Source organism: Ochotona curzoniae, unplaced genomic scaffold, assembly GCF_017591425.1.
Source record: "Ochotona curzoniae isolate NIBS_2020 unplaced genomic scaffold, NIBS_Ocur_1.0 scaffold_3223, whole genome shotgun sequence".
Lineage (NCBI taxonomy): Eukaryota > Metazoa > Chordata > Mammalia > Lagomorpha > Ochotonidae > Ochotona > Ochotona curzoniae.
In genome coordinates this window covers 3,663,166-3,682,639 of record NW_024467108.1, presented here as the reverse complement: position 1 = coordinate 3,682,639, position 19,474 = coordinate 3,663,166, and the positions used below count along the sequence as shown (strand labels likewise).

General features: G+C 42.2%; 1 protein-coding gene across 3 annotated transcripts in view; it reads left to right on the top strand.

The window, feature by feature from the left end:
- RAB6A (RAB6A, member RAS oncogene family) overlaps positions 1-13,886 on the top strand; it is a 56,841-nt gene extending 42,955 nt beyond the window's left edge. For 2 of the 3 annotated variants that reach the window (XM_040964404.1, XM_040964402.1), the window contains exons 6-8: positions 1,921-2,014; positions 10,862-10,928; positions 11,870-13,886. In XM_040964404.1, coding sequence (XP_040820338.1) covers positions 1,921-2,014; positions 10,862-10,928; positions 11,870-11,934 — 226 coding nt within the window. In that variant the 3' untranslated portion in view covers positions 11,935-13,886. The remainder of the gene's footprint in view (positions 1-1,920; positions 2,015-10,861; positions 10,929-11,869) is intronic. The other variant, XM_040964405.1, reaches the window with a different exon arrangement.
- Positions 13,887-19,474: the final 5,588 nt, after the last annotated feature.

The window sequence follows — 19,474 nt, the reverse complement described above, 5'->3', positions numbered from 1 at the left end:
TGACCTGGGAAAGCAGTGGAGGATGGCCCAAAACCTTGGGACCTTGTACCTGCATGGGAAACCCCGATGAAATTCCTGGCTCTTGGCTTTGGTTCGGCTCAGCTCTAGCAGTTCAGGCCACTTGGGGAATGAACCAGTCCATGGAAAATGTCTCTCTCTTTCTCTGTATAAAATCTGCCTTTCCAGTTAAAACAAAATAAATGTTAAAAAGTTTTTTTCTTTTTATTGGAAAGGCAGATTTTACAGAGAGAAGAACCAGCAAGAGAGGTCTTCCATCTTTTTGTTCACTCTACAAGCATCCACTGCTTTCACAGGTCATGAGTGGAGAGACCTTGATTGGAAGTGGAATGGCCAGGACACAGGTCAGCACCTATCGGGTTGCTGACACCAGCAAGGGGAGGATTAACCTGATATGGCACCACTCTGGCCACATGTTTTGTAATTTTTATAGAATTTTTCACTTTCTTTTTGGCTAATTTGTTTTCTAAGTATTTTATTTTTAAATAGCTATTGTCAATGGGATTTCTTTGTTACCTTCAGCAAGCTTCTTATTGGTATTTAAAAATTGTGCTTTTATATATTGATTCTTGTATCTTGTGACTTTAATAAATTGATTTTTTTAGTTTCAACTTTTGGTAGAGTGTTTAGATTTTTCCGTGTATATATATTCTTTAAAAATGTTATATGTGAGCAAAGATATTTTTATTTCCTCATTTCCAATTTTGATGCCCATATTTCTTTTACTTCCCTGTTCTTGCTCATATTTCCAGTACTGTATTGAACAAGTAGTGAGAGTGGACATGATTATCTTGTGCTGCATCAAAGGAGTATTGGTTTCAACTTTTCCCTGTTCAAGATGATATTGGCTGTTGAGTTGTCATATGTAACCTTTTTTGTTTTGAGGTATTTTTCTTCTAGTTCTAATTTGTTCAAGAGTTTTTATCATCATGGGAGTCTTACCCATATATATGGGATGCTGGTGTTACAGGCAACAGTGTTAACTCACTATGCCACAACACCATTCCCTCATGAGTCTTTTTAGCCTTAAAAATTTTAGCATTTTCTAGTTCAGTTTACTGAAAGGACCTAAAGCAAGAGAAGTGAGCCCAAACCCTCATCTATCATTTCTCCTTTGAAGGAATCAAAAACTATGTAAAAATAGGTATCAGTCTGAGGCATAATGTGTTGGGGAAATGGGCAGGAAATACCTTCTCAAGAGAGCCGTTAAGGGCTGTTGGGTCATGTCAGGCCTACAAGCCAGCTCAGAGAAACTCTACTCATTAAAGGTAGGGAATTTTGAGAGTGAATGATTACTATATTTAAATTCGTAAACCATAATAATACTACAGGTTATGATTGAAGCTCATTGATCACATTCAGAAGATGCTAAAGATTGCCTTCCAACCCCCTTCCCCACCCCTTGTTCTGTCAGAGTACCTAAGGATACTATACAGTTAAAGGTTTATTTTTAGTGAAGTATTTTTGCAGCAAGCATTGACTCAGCAATTACAAAACTCATGTCCTGTATGTAATACTTGTCTCTGGGACTTATTTTAATGTGCACAGGGAAGACAGTGATATTTCTCAAGGACTTCAGCCTAATGGAAGACACAGATTGAATTTCCAGCTCCTGCTGCAGCCTTCTCCAAGAGTTAGTCATCACATTATTTGGAGAGTAAACCAGCAGATGGTAGTGCAAACATGCTGTCTTTCTCTCTCCCTCTCAAAGAAATAGCAGTTACCTTTGTTTTAATTTACTATAAAGGACATTATTGGGATAATTGGCAGAACTTGAATTTTTGGACTGCTCTCACCTGTGCAGCCATCAGTATTAGGAATAGTTATTTTCAATTTTTTTTTTTATAATTTTATAATATTGTCTTTCAAAGTAATAATTTGTTTATCTCTATTTTTTTACAGGCAAGTGTCAATTGAGGAGGGAGAGAGGAAAGCCAAAGAGCTGAATGTCATGTTTATTGAAACTAGTGCGAAAGCAGGATATAATGTAAAGCAGGTAAGTTTTCTTTGAGTTAGGATCAAGTTTGTCAGATTGAGGAAAGCATATTGAATAACTGTGGGAACATTCAATTGTATTGTGTGTGTGTGTTTTTTTTTTCCAGTGAGCAATAGCAGGCCCTTGAAGTAGCAGCATATTTTCAAACAATGAATAAATACAAAATGAAACATAGGTTTTAGAAAAAGAAAAAATTGGCCAAATGTTTTACTTTGTGTACAGGACAGCTATTTCATTCTGATTGCAAAAATTATGATTGGAAAGTAAATTTATCATACTCTAGTTAACGTCCTTACTATAGCTTCTCAGGTAAATTTGCTTTATTTAATAGTGTAAATTGTGGAAATAATAGTCTTGCCCACTTTCCTGTATCCTTTGATCCTTTGTGCCCTAATTAACTATGTAAAAATTGTCAAAGGAAAAAAAAAATGTAATTGTAAGACTAATAAAGCAAGCAAATTTTTAATGTTAGTAGTAATGTTTGTTTCTTATAGAGAATGTATTTTCAGATTAGTTTAATAATAAACTATTAACACTGTTGTTGAGCAGTGTTTATAATAGAAGTATTTAGTAGCACAGGAAGATAGTGAGTATGGAGAGAACTCACATATCATCAAGTTATTATCTTTTTTAAAAAGATTTATTTATTTTTATTACAAAGTCAGATATACAGAGAGGAGGAGAGATAGAGAGGAAGATCTTCTGTCCGATGACTCACGCCCCAACTGAGTGCAACGGCCAATGCACTGCCGATCCGAAGCCGGGTACCAGTAACTTCCTTCAGGTCTCCCATGCGGGTACAAGGTCCCAAAGCCTTGAGCTGTCCTCGACTGCTTTCCCAGGCCATAAGCAGGGAGCTGGATGGGAAGTGGAGCTGCCGGGATTAGAACCAGCGCCCATATGGGATCCCGGCACGTTCAAGGCGAGGACATTAGCCACTAGACCACTCTGCTGGACCCCATCATCAAGTTATTTTCTTCAAGATTGAACACCTTAGGGCCCAATGCAGTGGCCTAGCAGCTAAAAGTACTCACCTTGTATGCACTAGGATCCTATGTGGGCGCCGAATCTAATCCCAGATCCCTGCCTGTAGCCTGGGAAAGCAGTCAAGGACAGCCCAAAGCCTTGGGACCCTGCACCTGCATACGAGACCCAGAAGAAGCTCCTGGCTTCAGATCAGCTCAGCTCTGGCCGTTGCTGTCACTTCGGGAGTGAATCAATGGAGGGAAGATCTTCCTCTCTGTCTCTCCTCCTATCTGTATATAAAGATAAATTTTTTAAAAAAAAGATTGGATAGCTTAAAACCACCCACTGAATTCTTCATTTCTACATAATATAGAATAGGAGTCCCATATTTGTAAGATTTATGTAATTAATTTTTAAAATTATTATATTATTAATTTATTATTTTAAAGGCACAAACAGGCATGGGATAAAAAGTCTGAGATCCTTGCCAGGTCTTGCACCATGGGAATTGCCATTCAGTGAATACACACCAAGTTCTAGACCTCAGTATATTTGCTAGTCCTTTAATATATTTTATTTGTGGAGGTTAATTTGTTTATTTGAAAGGTAGAGTTACAGAGAGAAGGAGAGACAGAGAGAGAGAGATCTTCCATTGACTGATTCACTCCTTAAAATGGCTGCATTGGATCAGAGTCATGAGCCATGAGCTTTTTCCAGATCTCACAAGAGTGCAAGGGACCAAGCACTTGGGCCATTCTTTGCTGCTTTCTCAGGCACATTAGCAGGGAGATAGATCAAACATGGAGTAGCTGGAACTCAGCACCCGTTAGGGATGCAAGTGTCACGAGTTGGGGCTTTACACACTCATACTGCTCCTATATATTTCTCTTTTATTTTACCAAAATTAAGTAATTGAGCCTGGCTTGATGGCCTAATGGCTAAATCCTTGCCTTGCATGTGCATCAATAAATAAATAAATGAATCTTTAAAAAATAGAAGTCAAATACTTTATTTTACTCACTTGAAAGAGTAGTAGGTGAGGCAGGGAGAAAAAGACAGAGAGAGATCCCATGTGCTAATTCACTCCTGAAATACTGCAATGCTGGGGACCAGGCCAGACCACACCTGGAACCTAAAACTCCTTCTGGGTTTCTCACACGGATGGCAAGGATCCAAGCGTTTGAGCCATAGCCATCATCTGCTGCCACCCATAGTGTCCATTAGCAGGAAGCTGGAGTTGGAATTGGACCCAGAACTCAAACCAAGGTACTGCAGTATGGGTGAGGGCAAGATTTTTTTTTTAATTGGAAAGGCATATTTATAGAGAAAAGGAGACAGAAAGAACTTTCTTCTACTGGTTCACTCCCTAAATGGCCACAATGGCTAGAACTGAGCTGATCCAAAGCCAGGAGCCAGAAGCTTCTCCAGGTCTCCCACATGGGTTTAGGGTCCTATTCTCTGCTTCTTTCCCAGGCCAGAAGCAGGGGTGGAAAGTGGAGTGGTTGGGACATGAACCAGTGCCCTTGTGGGATCCTGATGCTTGGAGGTGAAGAATTAGGCTATTTTGCCATTGCACCATTCCCCAAGTGGTCTTTTAACCATTGCACCAAATGTATACCCTAATATGTATATTTTTATATTAAAGATGGCCTACAGAGGATCAAATCTGATTAAATTAAATAAGCAGTTTTCTTAAGACCTCTACTGTTTTCACTTTACCATTCTCCTCTTACCTTACACTAATTGAATAATGTTAAATTATCACTAACTTTTTCCTCATAACATTTCACAGTTTCTTCTCTGTGCTGTGGTGCTATTCTCTTTGCTTAGCATACTCATTTTTTTTCCTTTGCTAATTTCAGTTCCTCCTTTAAGTTCTAGTTTAGATCAGTCAGCTCTCCAGCAACATTTTCTCTGTTTTTCCCACCACACCTCATGGCTGTAATAAGTAATGGGTTTTCATTCCTGTTATTCCTGTTAAACAAATTATTGAATGTAGTATGTTATGTTATGTTTAAATTGTGTGTCTTAGAGCCAACATTGTGTAAAATAGATTTAAGCCACCTGTGTTATGCCAGCACCCCATACAGAAGTGCTGATTGAAGTCTTGGCTGTATCCATTTTGCTGCTAATGTACCTAGTAAGGCAATGGAGAATGGCCCAAGTATTTGAGCCCCTGTCTTTCTTCTGGGAGATTAGAATAAAGTTCCTGGGCCTGGTGCAGTGGCCTAGCACCTAAAGTCCTTGCCTTGAACACACTGGGATCCCATATGGGTGCTGGTTCTAATCCCAGTGGCCCCACTTCCTATCCAGTTTCCTGCTTGTGGCCTGAGGAAGCAGTCGAGGATGATCCAAAGCCTTGGGACCCTGCACCCATGTGGGAGATCTGGAGGAGGTTCCTGGCTCCTGGGTTCAGATCGGCGTAGCAGTGGCCGCTGCGGTCACTTGGGAAGTGAATCATTGGATGGAGGATCTTCCTCTCTGTCTCTCCTCCTCTTCGTATATCTGACTATGCAATTAAAAAATAAATAAATCTTTAAAAAAAAAAAAAAAGAATAGAGTTCCTGGTTCCTTGCTTTGACCTGGCCTAGACCTGGCTGCTGCAACCATTTGAACTAGTCGGTGAGATCTGAATTGAGTTTCTAGGTCTTGAGCTTGGTCTTTACTTGGCTCAGCTTTGGCTGTTGTAAATAAGATTTATTTTATTATTTGAAAGGCATAATTAGATAGGGAGAGACACAGAAAAGGAGGTCTTATCTCCCATCCCCTGGTTTGCTCCTTAAATGGCCACAACAACAGCCCAGGCTGGGTCTTGCTGAAGCTGGGAGACAGGAGCTTCTTCCAGGTCTCCCACGTGGGTGCAGGGATTCAAGCACTTGGGCCATCTTCTGCTTTCCCAGGCCAGAAGCAGGAAGCTGGAACAGAAGTAGAGAAGCCAGTACTGGAACTGATGCCCATATTGGATATTAGTGTCACAGGTGGCAGCTTTATTCACTATACCACAGCATTGACCCCCAACAATAACATCTTATGTTAATAAATATATTTAAATAATAATAAGTTATAATGTCTCTGCATCTGGAATATACAGTGTGTTTCTGTCATGTGGAAAAAATGACTTGTTGATTATAAGTATTAGCAAAGAAAAGCATTTTTGTTTTTTCTATTTTTGTAAGTCTTTTATAAAAAGTTACTGTTTTTTTCTTGCCCACCATTTCTCCTAAACTTGGATATTTTCTGGATATTCATACAAACCACATGACAAAAATGGAACATCACCAGTATAGAATGAATTAGTGAGATAACAAAAAACAGATCTGAAAGTTTATCCCCCAGACACAATTTTTAAAAGTTTCTAAAATTTAATTTTTGATGTGTTTACATAGTTGGGAGGTCCCCATGAGGACCACTGATTGAGGTGGGATGGCCAAAGCATGGGGGATGGTGAGTGTGACATGTGTTTCCAGTTTTCCTTTTTTCTCTTGCATGGGGCGGAGAATGGGGAAACTCCCAGCTGCCAAACTACATCAGCACCCAGGGATGGGGGATGTCCACTTCATGTTGTCTTACAAACCCCAATGTGGAGAAGAATGTTCCCTGGGTATTGCTTGAGTGGTTTTGACAGTTTCAAGACACTGTTGGTTTTGTTTCTTCAAGGTTGAGAAAATCTTTCCAAAGTCCACTGACTGACTAAGTCCATCCTAGTGCATCCACTGACCCAGACACTTGCTACCAAAGCTTGGCCAGGAGAGTTGTCCAACCTTTTCTGTTCTTCATTCTCTGACATGGCACTCGGTGTCCTCTGCAGGCCTTAATGAGCTGGCTGTCATGTCCACCATGACATGCTAGTCACTGCACAGGCATCAGCAACCAAGGAGGCCCAGTGCTTATATATGCATTCCAAAGTTGGGCCCCAAATCCTGTGATTTTCCCTGTAGCCATAGTTTTGAGTCCAGTGGTGCAGTTGGGAGATCCCACAAGATACCTCGCTTGAGGTAACCTCAGATCTGCCCTTATATATGCCAGCCAGTGTGGAGTCTGGCTCAGTCCAGAATCAGCTCAGTCTGTTACATCAGCCTATGCGTGCACCTGGTGATTACAGTTGTCTGATCAGTTCTGGCCCCAGCCCCATGTCCTTTGCAAACCTACAGGTGCTGCGTCCCAGCCCAACCCAGTGTGCCTCAGACCTGTCCCTTGCCCACACCAGTAGGGACTGCAGCCTATTTGGGATGACCCTCAGTAAACCCTCATCAGGCCCACCCTAAGTCCCAGCTTCTGCACATGCCAGTATATACAGCAGACTAGTCTGGTCTGTCCCATATCCCATACAGCTTTCGTATACAGCTATGGGTATAGCCTCAGCACCCATAACTTACCCACAACCCAGTCCACACATATGCCAATGGGTGCTGCCACCTTATCCAGCCTAATATGCTTCCAGCCCTGGCTTTCATGCTCTCTAGTGGGAGCTGCAGCCCAGCAGAGGAGTTCCCACAGTTCCCTGCTAGGCCCATTCCCAGCTCCGGATCCTGCACTTCCTAGAGGATGCTGCAGCAAAGTCAGCCAACCAGCAGTTATCCTGGCTCTTACTTGAGCCAGCAGCCTGACCCTTCCCCAAACCCAGCTCATTTGCGGGCCAACGGTTGTTGCAGCCCTGCCCAGCCCAGTCTACCCCTAGTCGCAGTTCCTATGCTCATCCATGGGAACAGTGACCTAGAAAGGGAGCTTCTACAGCACCCCCAGCCAGACTCACTCCTAGCCCAGGATCTTGAGTATACTGGTAGATGCTGCAGCTCAGTCTAGCATGGTCCATCTCACCTTGGTGTTCCCTGGTGGGTGCTACAGACTTGTTACACTTGGCCTTTCTCCAGTCCCAACTTGTGCTGGGGGGTGACACAGCTTAACCAAGCCCGTCAGCCCCCAGTCCTAGCCCTAATGTGAACTGGCAGGTGTAGTGTCCCAATCTAGCCTGGCCTGCACCCTATCCTGGCTCTCACACCTGCCAGGGAATACTGTAGCTGAGCCTGGACTGGACTGTCCTTAGCCTAGGATTTTGTTGCTCACCAGCTGGGGCTGCATCATAATGGATGTTCCCCAAGCTTCCCTATCAGAACAGCTCCCAGTTACAGATCTGAAGTGCACCTATGGGTACTTGACTTAAACCTGACTTGACCCACTTCCAGTCCCAACATTAAATGGCAAGTATTGCACCCTTGCCGGACTGGCCCATATCCATTGTACCTCTCTGGTGGGTGCGACAGGCCACACCCACATTGGCCCTTGCCATTGAATGCTGCAGTGAATGCAAACCTGCCCCCATCTTGGCTCCTGTGTGTGCCAGTGTTCTACAGTTTGGCCTAGGCTTACCTGGTTAGCCCTTGAGCCAGTCCACACTCACTTACCAACAAGTGGAACTGCTTTGTCTGGCCTGGCCTATATCCAGCCCAAACTAATGCTTACCAGTAGGAGCTACAGCTCAGTAGGGGAGTTCCCAAAATTCTTCCACCAGGGCCACTCCCAGACCTGGATTTTCATGCATGCCAGTGAGTGTTAGGCCACTACTTGGCAAAAATCTGTCCCCCAATCTTGGCCTTTGTGTGTGCTGGTGGATATTATGACCCAGCTCACCCCACACCTGCGAATGCTGCAGCCTGGACCATGCCAGCCGGCTCCCAACCCTAGTTCTTATGAGTGTTGTTGAGTTCTGTGGTCATACCTAGCTCAGCCCATCACTATCCCAAGCCCTTACTCAAACCACAGGTATTACAGTCTCACAGGGGTGAGCCCACAAATCTTCCACACAGTCTTTGTCCAGACCTGGTTCTCGTGCGCCAGTTAGTGTCATGGTGAGGTCTGTCATGGCCTACCCTCTGTCCTGATACTGCTAGGCAGGTCCCTGAGCCCTAGCTTTCATGTGTGCATGTGGGCAGTAGTTGATGCTAACTAGTCCAGCTCAGGTCTCCCATGTGGGTGGATGCATTGGTCTGACCCAGAGAGATCCTGCAGTTTCTCTCCTCCAAACCACTTGGTCTTAGCCTCCTCATTTACCTGTGATTACAGTGGCTCAGTCACTGGAAGTCTCCAAGAAGTCATTTCTTACTTGTAATACACTCCCTCAGTGATGCCCCTACCTATACACATCTCCAAAGCCCCTTCCCTGGGCAATCCATGGCTACCACCCCCGTGAATACATGTGGGTCCCTGGAGCTGGTCTTCCAGCAGGGTGGTGTTGACACTATCAAAAATTTTTTAGAGTGCTACATGTCAACCACTTGGTTGTTTGTGCGGTCAACTATACTTGCTGCTTATTGATAGTACTAAATACATGGTTGTTTTTAGCTGATTCTAGTGAGAATACATTACAAGCAGTTTTCCTTCATAACCAAAATTCTTTTAAGTCTGGATCAAAGTGTTGAAACTATTTACTAATGCATGGAATTTTAAGCTCATTAAGATAGTATTTTAATTTATTGTGTAACGCTAATACACTGAACTTCAAAGAGATTGTGTTTATATTCAGATTTTATCAGCACTTAGGTTTAAAAAGGGTAAGGTTTAACAAAGGACACCTCCTAATGTTATCCTATTACTACTAAATGCCATCAGTCTAATAATTTAACTTTTGTTAAGTTTTTAAGGCTTTTTTACTCATCTATTAGTAGCTTTCACAAATATAACAGCATCTGGTTTCTTTCTGAATGTTTATCCACATATGAAACTGAAGTGTATATATAAACCCACGTAGAACCACCTGATACAATTATTATTACATTGATGTTACGCGTTGGTGCTTTATACATCAGAAATAATGTTAACATAAGCAGATCACATATTGAAGTTAAGGGATAGGCGCTTGGCACAGTAGTGAAGATTCCTCTTGGAATGCCTACATCCCTTATTGAAATGACAGGGTGAGTCCTGGCTCCACTCCCAATTCCAGATTCCTGCTAATGCAGACACTGGGAAGCAGCAAATGATGAGCTCAAGTAATTTCATCTCTGCTATTCACATGGAAGACTTGCATTGAGTTCCTGGCTCCTGGCTTCAGCCTGGCCAAGCCCATCCATTTCTGTCATTTGGAGAGGAGATGAAAAAAAAAGTAAGAATCTGTTGCTCCTTCTGTCACTGTCTTCTCACTCCCTCAGTTTGAACAGACTGATCTCAGTGTTTGCTCCTTTGCTCCTCACACACAGTCTAACCACTTTTGCCAGCACTCATTCCAGTCATGAAGGAAGAGCCAGCTGTGTTGGATTTGAGTAATCTTGTGTTGAACTCTATTAATAGTGCTTTTCAAAGGAATTAGGAAGAGTATTAACATTAGACTGCCTTTTCGCTGACTTTAGAACCTAACCCTTTATGAAAAAAAAAAAAGAATGCCACTATGCATTCTAGTAATTTAAAAAAAAAAAAAAAAACCACCTCCCCCCTACCCCTAGATACAGGAAGGAAAAAAGAGAATGTGAAAACAATGATCTCATCTTTCTTCTAGCCCTTGACCCTTTGCACCCTGATCAAATATATGAAATTATCAAATAAAATTTATAAAATTAAAACAAAGAGCACCACTATACATTCTGCTAAATGAATGATCTTTTCTGAGTTTCTGTAGAACTTGATGACTCAACTGACATTTTCACTGCTTATTTTGAAGCTGTCTGGTCAGAAAGCAGAGATCATGTCTCTATTCACCTATTGTATTTGTACAGTGCTTCTTTTTATGTATTATTGGAATGAATGGATATGTGGCAATATGCATTCTTGACAGTAAAGACTAGATAAAGAATAGCCCAGAAGACACAGCCTTAAGTTGCCACCTTGCAGGACTAAGCCCTTCTGTTCAATGAATTTTTCCTCCAGTTGTCACATTTCTCTTTCCTACAGCTCTTCCGACGTGTGGCAGCAGCTTTGCCTGGAATGGAAAGCACGCAGGACAGAAGCAGAGAAGACAGTATCCTTTTTTGTTTCATCAGAAGATTTTATTGTCAATGCTGGTTTTCCAGCCCCTCATGGTTGGCTAAGGAATATTATGCCATTGCCTTTTATAGCCAGGAAATTGATCAGGCTTAAGAGCACAGAAAACCAGGTTGTCTGTTGCAGGTAGGGCATAGATCTATCCAATTGTACACTTTGTAGCCTGCTGCTCACTATAATTAGTGCAAGGGGTGTGTATGTGTGTGTGTGTGTGTTGCATTTTTAATGAAGAGACTCTTAGAATCCTTATCTCCTGCTTTTTTTTTTTTTTTGGAGGAGTCCTGGCCTTTCCCCTATAGCATATCATGTCTCCAGTTTTCTTCTGACATTTAAGCTGCTTGGGACAAGCAAGAAATAACAGAATGAGCTCTTTTGTGGCCACTCCTTTCAGAAATAGGACGTAGTAAAGTACATGCAATTGGTTATTTCTAAGGATTTTGAATTTTGCTATTTTACGTTTGCCTTTTTATGTTTTCCATGTGCAAAAGTTTTAAAAAGTGATAAAGTTCATAACACAAGTCGGTCAGCTCTTCTCACTTCTGAATGTTTTATGTTTTCAAGCCCTTATTATCTGTAGTGACATAGTGTGTTCTACCAAGTTAAAGTCCTATCATTTATTAAATTATCCCCATTATTAGAACTCTTGTGGGCTGTTTCCAGGTTTTGTTACATAAAATTCTATAAAGTATATCACCTTCATAAGGTTTCTTACTCCTGTAGAATAATTTCTTTAGGACAGATTCCCACAACTAGGTCCTGTCCCTCATTCCTTACCCTTGCTTTATATAGTAAACATAGTAAGCTCTCCCTGTGGTGAAGTAGCTATTTGGAGTATATAAGGAGCTTGCCAGGAATGTCAGTATTTAGAAGAATTTAAATTGTACTTTTCCACTTACAGCTCCTTAACTTCTGTTTCAGTGATTGACATAAAACTGGAAAAGCCTCAGGAGCAGCCAGTCAGCGAAGGAGGCTGTTCCTGCTAATGCGCCGCGGCACCTTCACCCTGCTCCGGAAGCCCACTGCTTTGGCCCTCTTCCTCTCATTGACTGCAGTGTGAATATTGGCTTGAACCTTTCCCCTCCAGTAATAACGTATGGCAACTCATCATTGCTGCCTGTCTCGTGGAGATGATCTGTTAGCTTCACAAGCACAAAAAAGTCAGTGTCTTCATTATTTGTATTTTACAAAAAGCCAAAAGATTCAGCATATTCCAGTGATAACTTTAAAAATTAGATACATTTTTCTTAACATTTTTCCTTTTTTAATGTTATGATAATGTACTTCAAAATGATGGAAATTTCAGCAGTAGTATCAGTGTGGCTTGGTTAAGAAGCAGCGTGCTCACAGCAGCGCTTGGCCAACCTCCTTGATCCCTCCATGTTTTCCTCACCTTCACTTAGTCGCCACTCCCTATTCTTACCCCTTCACGTTCCTTCAAAAGAGATAGGAGGTAGCAAAGCACCAGTCTGTCCAGGCTCATTGAACTATCCTTAAATTTCATAGACTCCTTCTGCTCTAGGCAAAGGGCCAAGAGATCCAGCATTATTATTGAGCACTGATAGGAATTACTTGAAGTCAGACACAGCTGTCTTGGTAGGCAGTGCTTGAATGAGGGAAGGTTCTGGTGCATCTTCAGACGAGTCCTGAGGAACATCCTGAGTAATTACAAGTAGGACATAGATTTCCCACCAAAACCAAATAACCCTTTCACACATGTTTTCTTAGACTTTTGGAGAGAAAAGTAACAGTGCTTCAGAACAAACTTTTTTAATATTCAATTCTAAATAGTAAATCATAAAATTCTAATAAATTGATTTCTCTCAAGATTTTAAAGTACTCAAGGTAGCGTTATTCTGTTTGGGAAAAAAAAAAGCCTTTCTGAGCAATAGAGTTTGCATTTTTTTTTTTTAATGCTATGCAGGTGAGGCACTATAAATCAAATTCCTTTTAGAAGGACAATGGAAGAATTTAAATTTGGAACTGTGACCAAAACCACTACACTAAGTAGAGATAACAATATCAACAAAATAACCCTCACGGAATAGCAAAGACTGCTCAGGACATTTGAGGTCAAATAAAGATAGAAACAGCTTTCTTTGATAAGCCTTTAGAGGCAGATTAGAAAAATGTACATCAAAGAGGGAAAGGAGAGAATGCAAATAAAACTTAATATTATGCAGATTTATGCCTTATTTTTTAGCATTTTTAAAATGTTGGGTCTTTCAGGTTGGTTTTGCTTTTTATTAGATCTGTATAGTTTGGTTAATTGACTAGTGATTTAGTTTTATATTTAAGCTGCAATTAATCCTTTCTTCGGTGATATTTATTTCTTTGCCTTTTTTTTTTTTAACTTCAATATTTAGATATTTTGTTGGGTCTATTTAGAGCTTCATCACCATGGCAATATGTATTCCCTTAAAACACTGCAAACAAATATACTAGGAGTGCACCCTTTTAATCTTTACTAGTTATTGTGAGATTGCTGTGTAAGTTAATAAACACATTTGTAAATACATTGTTTGCAGGAAGAAAATTTCTGAGTTGTAACTCAGAAAAAGCCTGCTGAATTTATGTTGTAAGCATTACTTAACACAGTATAAAGATGAAAAGACAACAAAAATATCTTCATAATTCCTTATCTCCTCATTGCAACAAAACCCTTAACAGGGAAACCTTATTTCCCTGTTCTCATCCTCCTCCACTCCTCACTTCTTGTCACCTTGTACTATTCAAAGAGCACTCACTCGGATTATGGTCTGGATAGAGAAATGTTTTCACATAATCATTAGCCCACTTAGCCGTAACTCATACTCAAAGATGGGATGGAGTTGTAAAGTGCTTTTATAAGACAATATTATTGTTAAAGGCAAGGATTGACTCTTTTGTTTTATTTTGACATGGCATGTCCTGAAATAAATATCAATTCAATATGGCAGATGGGTCATATTCTTTATTTGGAAAAAGTTGTGAATTCTGAGAAGGAGGTAATTATCTTCCTATACTGCTGCATTTGATTCTTTATACGTAATTTTAAGAAAGTAACCGGTTATTCTACTTTTAATATTAGTCTTTTTATTTGGCGTAGGGTTCTTCAGCTGAAACAGTGAAGTGTGTTCATAGTTTAGATTTTTTCTTTAAATAAATACAGTTTTGCTGCCAAAATTATATAAATAAAACACTGACTTGGTTTCCCATTCCTGACTTGGTTTCCCATTCCTGCCAAGGTGGTGTTAGTAGATGCTTCTTTATTCCCTCTATAGAAGAACATAACATTCTTTGTTTAGGGAACATAAAACTTGAAGAGCAGCAAATTCAAGTAGTGGGAGAGCCCCTGGGAAGTCAGAGGCCACTTTTCAGTCATTAGAGGCAAGGCAGCGTGACTGAAGCTTGACAGACATGGCCCTCCCTTGTGGATGGACCAGTTTGGTGTGCCATACACATTATATAATGACATTCTGATCAAAACCAGACTGTATGTGTGATGGCGGTCCCCTGGGATTATAATAAATCATTGATTTCTTATTAGCAAGTAAAGTAGCCAGTGTAAAATAATTCATTACTCCTGTCTTTCTGGTAATGTTGGTGTAAATCAACATGTTGTGCTGCCAGTTTTATAAAGTATAGTACGTACAATTGTGTTAGCAGCTAATAGTTGAGAATTACAATAAACAACTATGTCACTGGCTTATTGTTCATTTACAATTTTTTTAAAAGTGTTTTTATTTTATTCAAAAGTGGAGGAGCAAGAAAATCAGAGTTCTGCAGTACTGGTTCACTCTTTAAATGTCTAGTATCTGGGAATTCAGTCCAGGTCCCTTCACGGGTGGCCGGGATCCAGCTACACAGGCTGTCACTGCTGCCTCTCAAAGTCTGTCATAGCAGAAAACTGGCCTCTGGAGCCAGGATTCAAACCCAGGCGCTCAACCCAGGGTGCAGGCAGTCCCTAAAGCCCCCACGCCTACATTTTGAATCATTGTAAAACAATATGCTGTGCCATGCTAGCAGTGCTCTGACAAGCCTCATCCTTCCTGTATGGTTTCCTCTTGGGCTTCGTTTACGCTCCTGTTGTCAGATGACCCACGGACTACACCATCTAGGTTGTGTTGAGTACACTCTGGGATGTTTCTGGGGAGGAAATCTGTTAACAGCACATTTCTTACAGCATGTCTCCATCTTTCTAGATGGTAAGTGACTGTTCTAAGTTCTTTTACCTCGTTACTCTTAACCATACTTTTGCTTCAGGATTGAGGCCAGTCAACTATAACCCTCCCACCAAATCCACCCTGCCATGAGCTGTTTTTGACATTTGATTGGAACTCAGTCATGCTTTCTTATTACAAAGGCAGCTTTTAGTACTTAAAACAAACCTATGACCTGAAAAGCTAAAAATATTCACTATCTTAACAGAGTAAATGGAAAGCCTGCTATTAAGTCAACCATAGCTGACATCCCCCTGCGTTAGCTTCTAGGCAGCTCACTTCACAAACAGTTGTTCTGTTGGTTTCCGAGGTTTAAAGTCCATCTGGGGAGGAGTGCATTGGTTTGGCCTCTGGTGAAGGTGGTAGATGGCAGCACATCATGGCTGGAGGGCAGTAGATGGAGTATATCATGTGGAAGAGATTTTATTACTGAACAGGAAACCGGAGACAGAGATAAGCATGCCCCATGACTTTAAAGCCTTCCTCCAGACTCCACTAACCAGAGCTTCCACCTGACTTACTAGTAGTTCCACTATGGGAACTGAGTCCCCAATTAATCATGGGCCTTTTGGAGACACCTAAACCAATATCTAAGCCGTAGCACTCTCTTATTTAGAAGTGAAGGCCAGGCCCGGCACAATGGCGCAAGTGGTTAAGGTCCTCGCCTTGCACGCCCCGGATCCCATATGGGCACCGGTTCTATCCTGGCAGCCCCACTTCCCATCCAGCTCCCTGCCTGTGGCCCGGGAAAGCAGTCGAGGACGGCCCAAAGCTTTGGGACCCTGCACCCATGCGGGAGACCCGGAAGAGGCTCCTGGCTTCGGATTGGCATAGCATCGGCCGTTGCGCTCACTTGGGGAGTGAATCACTGGACGGAAGATCTTCCTCTCTGTCTCTCCTCTCTGTATATCTGCCTTTCCAATGAAAAAAATAATAAAAATAAATAATAAATAAATAAATAATAAAAATAAATCTTTTTTTAAAAAAGAAATGAAGGCCACAGGCCAGAATACTGGTAGGGGTGAACCATAGATCAATATCGAAAGAGTGAAAAAACCCTCCCAGTTGAGGAGGTTACTGCAAATGAAGAGAAAATGCTAGAGTATGTTGCAGCCTGAAGAGGTGATTTTGAATGAGACAGGCACAATGCTTTTTGGTTCCTGAAACTTTGCACCCCGTAGTGTGGCCGTTGACTCTCAACTCTGTAAACCTCTAAAACTAGTAGTATATACTACAAAGGGGATTTAAACTTACAACCCAATGTAGTGGGGTATGAGAAAACTGCCTTAAAAGGAAAAGCAAGTACTTTCTGAAGCAGAACTTTGAGAAGGGCAATAGTAATTTAAGGGTAATATAATAGGAGCAAGTGTATGGCACAATGGGAGGGATGGCTCTTGGGATGCTGCATCCATAACAGGATGCCTGGGATTAAGTTCTTCAATCCAGCTTCCTGCTAAAGAGTGCCCTGGGAGGGAACAGATAATACTTCAGCACTTGAGTCCTTGCAAACCATATCAGAATCCCAGGCACAGGTCCTGGTTCCTGAATTCAACTACCCAACCATGGCTGATGGATTCCTCATGTGACCGCTACAGCCAGCACTGGGCCCTGTAGGTGGCAGGGGCCCAAACACTTAGGTGACTTTGCCCAGGTTAAGCAAGAAGCTGGATCAGAAATGGAGCAGCCAGGATTCAACACCGGTACCTATATGGTATACTAGCAGGCTTTACTTACTATATTCCACAGTATTGGCCCCAGTATAAATAACTTAAATGAATTTTTTTTTTAGTATATATTTTGTACACAACATAATGTTGAATCTTGTTCCTTAGGTAATTCTGAAAATTTCTTTAAAAACTTGCTTGTTGGGACTAGCAGTAGGATAGCATACTAAACCTCTGCCTACTATGCCAGCATCCCATATAGGTGCTGTTTCCTGTCCTGGCTGTTCCACTTCCAGTTCAGCTCCCTGCTGGGGTCATGGGAAAGTAGTGGTGGATAGCTCTAGTCTTTGGGTCGATGTAGGAGTTACAGAGAGTCTCCTGGCTCCTGGTGTTAGACTGGCTCAGCCTTGGTCTTTGAGGCCATTTGGGGAGTGAACCAGCAGATGAAAGATCTCTTGTCTCTCTCTCTAACTCTGTCTTTCAAATGAAAATAAATCTTGCACCAAAATATATATATTTGAAAAGCAAATGGAGAGAAAGCGCCCTTCCAAGTGCCTGCAACAAGCAGAGGGGCTGGAGTGGAACCATTCCCGGGTCTTCTTGAGAAGGGCAGGAACCTCAGCATTTGGCCGTCTTCACTGCTTCCCAACACGCGCTTGGCAGGAAACGAATCTGGTCCAGGGCCAGGCGAGCCAGGGGCTCTAACATGGGATGTGGGCGTCTTAACTGATAGAACAAACACCTGCCCCAGTCTGTCAAAATCTGTGCTTCTAGTCTACACACACTTGTGCTCGCTTCGGCAGCACATATACTAAAATTGGAATGATACACACACTTAATGTCATTATTAATATGTATGAATTTAGGCCTGGGTTTTGGTATTTGTTCTTTTAAAATCTTCTGTTGGTATTTAAAAAATTAATCTCTGGTTATACTTTCTGTGGTTGCTCTAAGTATTCAAATTTGCATCTTATCACATGTACTATTTTAGAAAACAGTATAATTCTAGTTTGCACACCCATCCCTGACCTATTTTCTTTGTGGTCCATCTGAAATTTGCACATATCTATGGGTATTTACTTCCTCAATATTGTGTGTTTTCATGAATACACCCGTGGATCCAGCTTCTAAAATGTGAGTTCTTCTCAGTAAACTATGAAGTTTCGTGAACATAAGCACATTTCTATTGGGTATGCCTTGGTGTAGGATTGGCTCTAAGGCATATGTGTGTTTGGTTTACCAATTCAGCTCCAAAACAAATGCCCCAGTTTGTTTCAGTGACTTTTAAGATTTCCAGTTGGTTCATAACAGTATTGTCTGGGTTTTTTATTTATTTACATCTTTAGCTATTTAGGGGTGTGTGTGTGTGTAGTGCTATAACATGTCAACTCATTTTTTTTTTTTTTTACACAAAACTACTGTGTTGACTGAAGTGGGCCATAGATGTGTGGTTCAGGGGACTGTGTTATCCAAGGGGTCTTCATACTTGTGGGTAAAGCTGGGAGACTAGAACATTCGTGTTGCCGTCCTGCCAGTGATATAGTTGGAGCACACCGTCACTGCACACACAGCTCCATCCAGTTCACCGAGACAGCACCCCGGCAGAAGTGGAGAGCCTTGTTCTGTAGGGGAAGGCCAGGACAGAGAAGGGGAGGACCAGGGACTTTTTTCATTTCCTTCCTTGTCCTTTGGTCACTCAACCATTTCTGTGAAGTCGGTGTGACATGAGGAGCTGCAGCAGTCAGGGGAAACCTTCATTTACATCAATACCTTTCCAGTGCCCAGAGGGAGAGCAGTTTCCACACGGTGGCCTGTGGGTCCAGGCAGCCCAGGTGTGTGCAGCGGGGAGAGAGGGGGACGGGGGAAGGCAGCCTCATCCTAGCAGCAGGTGAACTCCTGAAGAGAACATGCTCTCGTGGGCTTTGTGGTTGGAACCAAAGCTATATTTAACTTTGTCTTGGTGTATTCTGGCCTCAGCTGGCCACCTCTCTTTCTCTGTCCCCCAAGGCTAGTGACCATCCCAGAAAGGATGGAACTTCAAGGTTCGGAGAAGACAGACTGAGTGACATGTGACTATAAAGTCTCCTCCCAGGGGCATCCTAAGGCTGGGGATCAATTCCTGCATCCAGAAAGGGGACCTGGCAGGTTGAGGCGTCCCACCCGGGAAGCGAGTTCCCTGTGGGAGGCCAATACAATGGTCCCATCCGCAAGGGCGGCCTCTGTCTGATAGGGCTCCTGTCACACACTGATGTGTGTGAGGATTCATATTTGTGGTCTCCTCATGTCCTTTGCTTCAGATCTCCCCAAGCCTGCCAGTGGCCCTGGGAGTATTTAGCTCAAGCTCACCCCAGCATTGTAGGCACAAGGTGGTCTCACAGGACTGACTCTTGCACTCTTGCTGCTCTCCAAGTTCCCTCTGCTGCCAATCATCTTGCAGGTGTGGCCTCGGTAAACTCCCAGCACTGGGAAAAGTTTACTTCAGTTATTGTTCCTCTTCCCCAAAGTCCACAGTGCCACCAGTCCACATTCCTTAGAGTGTTAACTTCGGCCCTCTGTACCTCACTTCCTTCTGCAGCTGCACCAAAGGCTGCTTGCTCTGTGCCCTGAGACCTCAGCCTCAGGGGGACCCCTGGCCCCAGCCCTGTACCATGCTGGTAGAG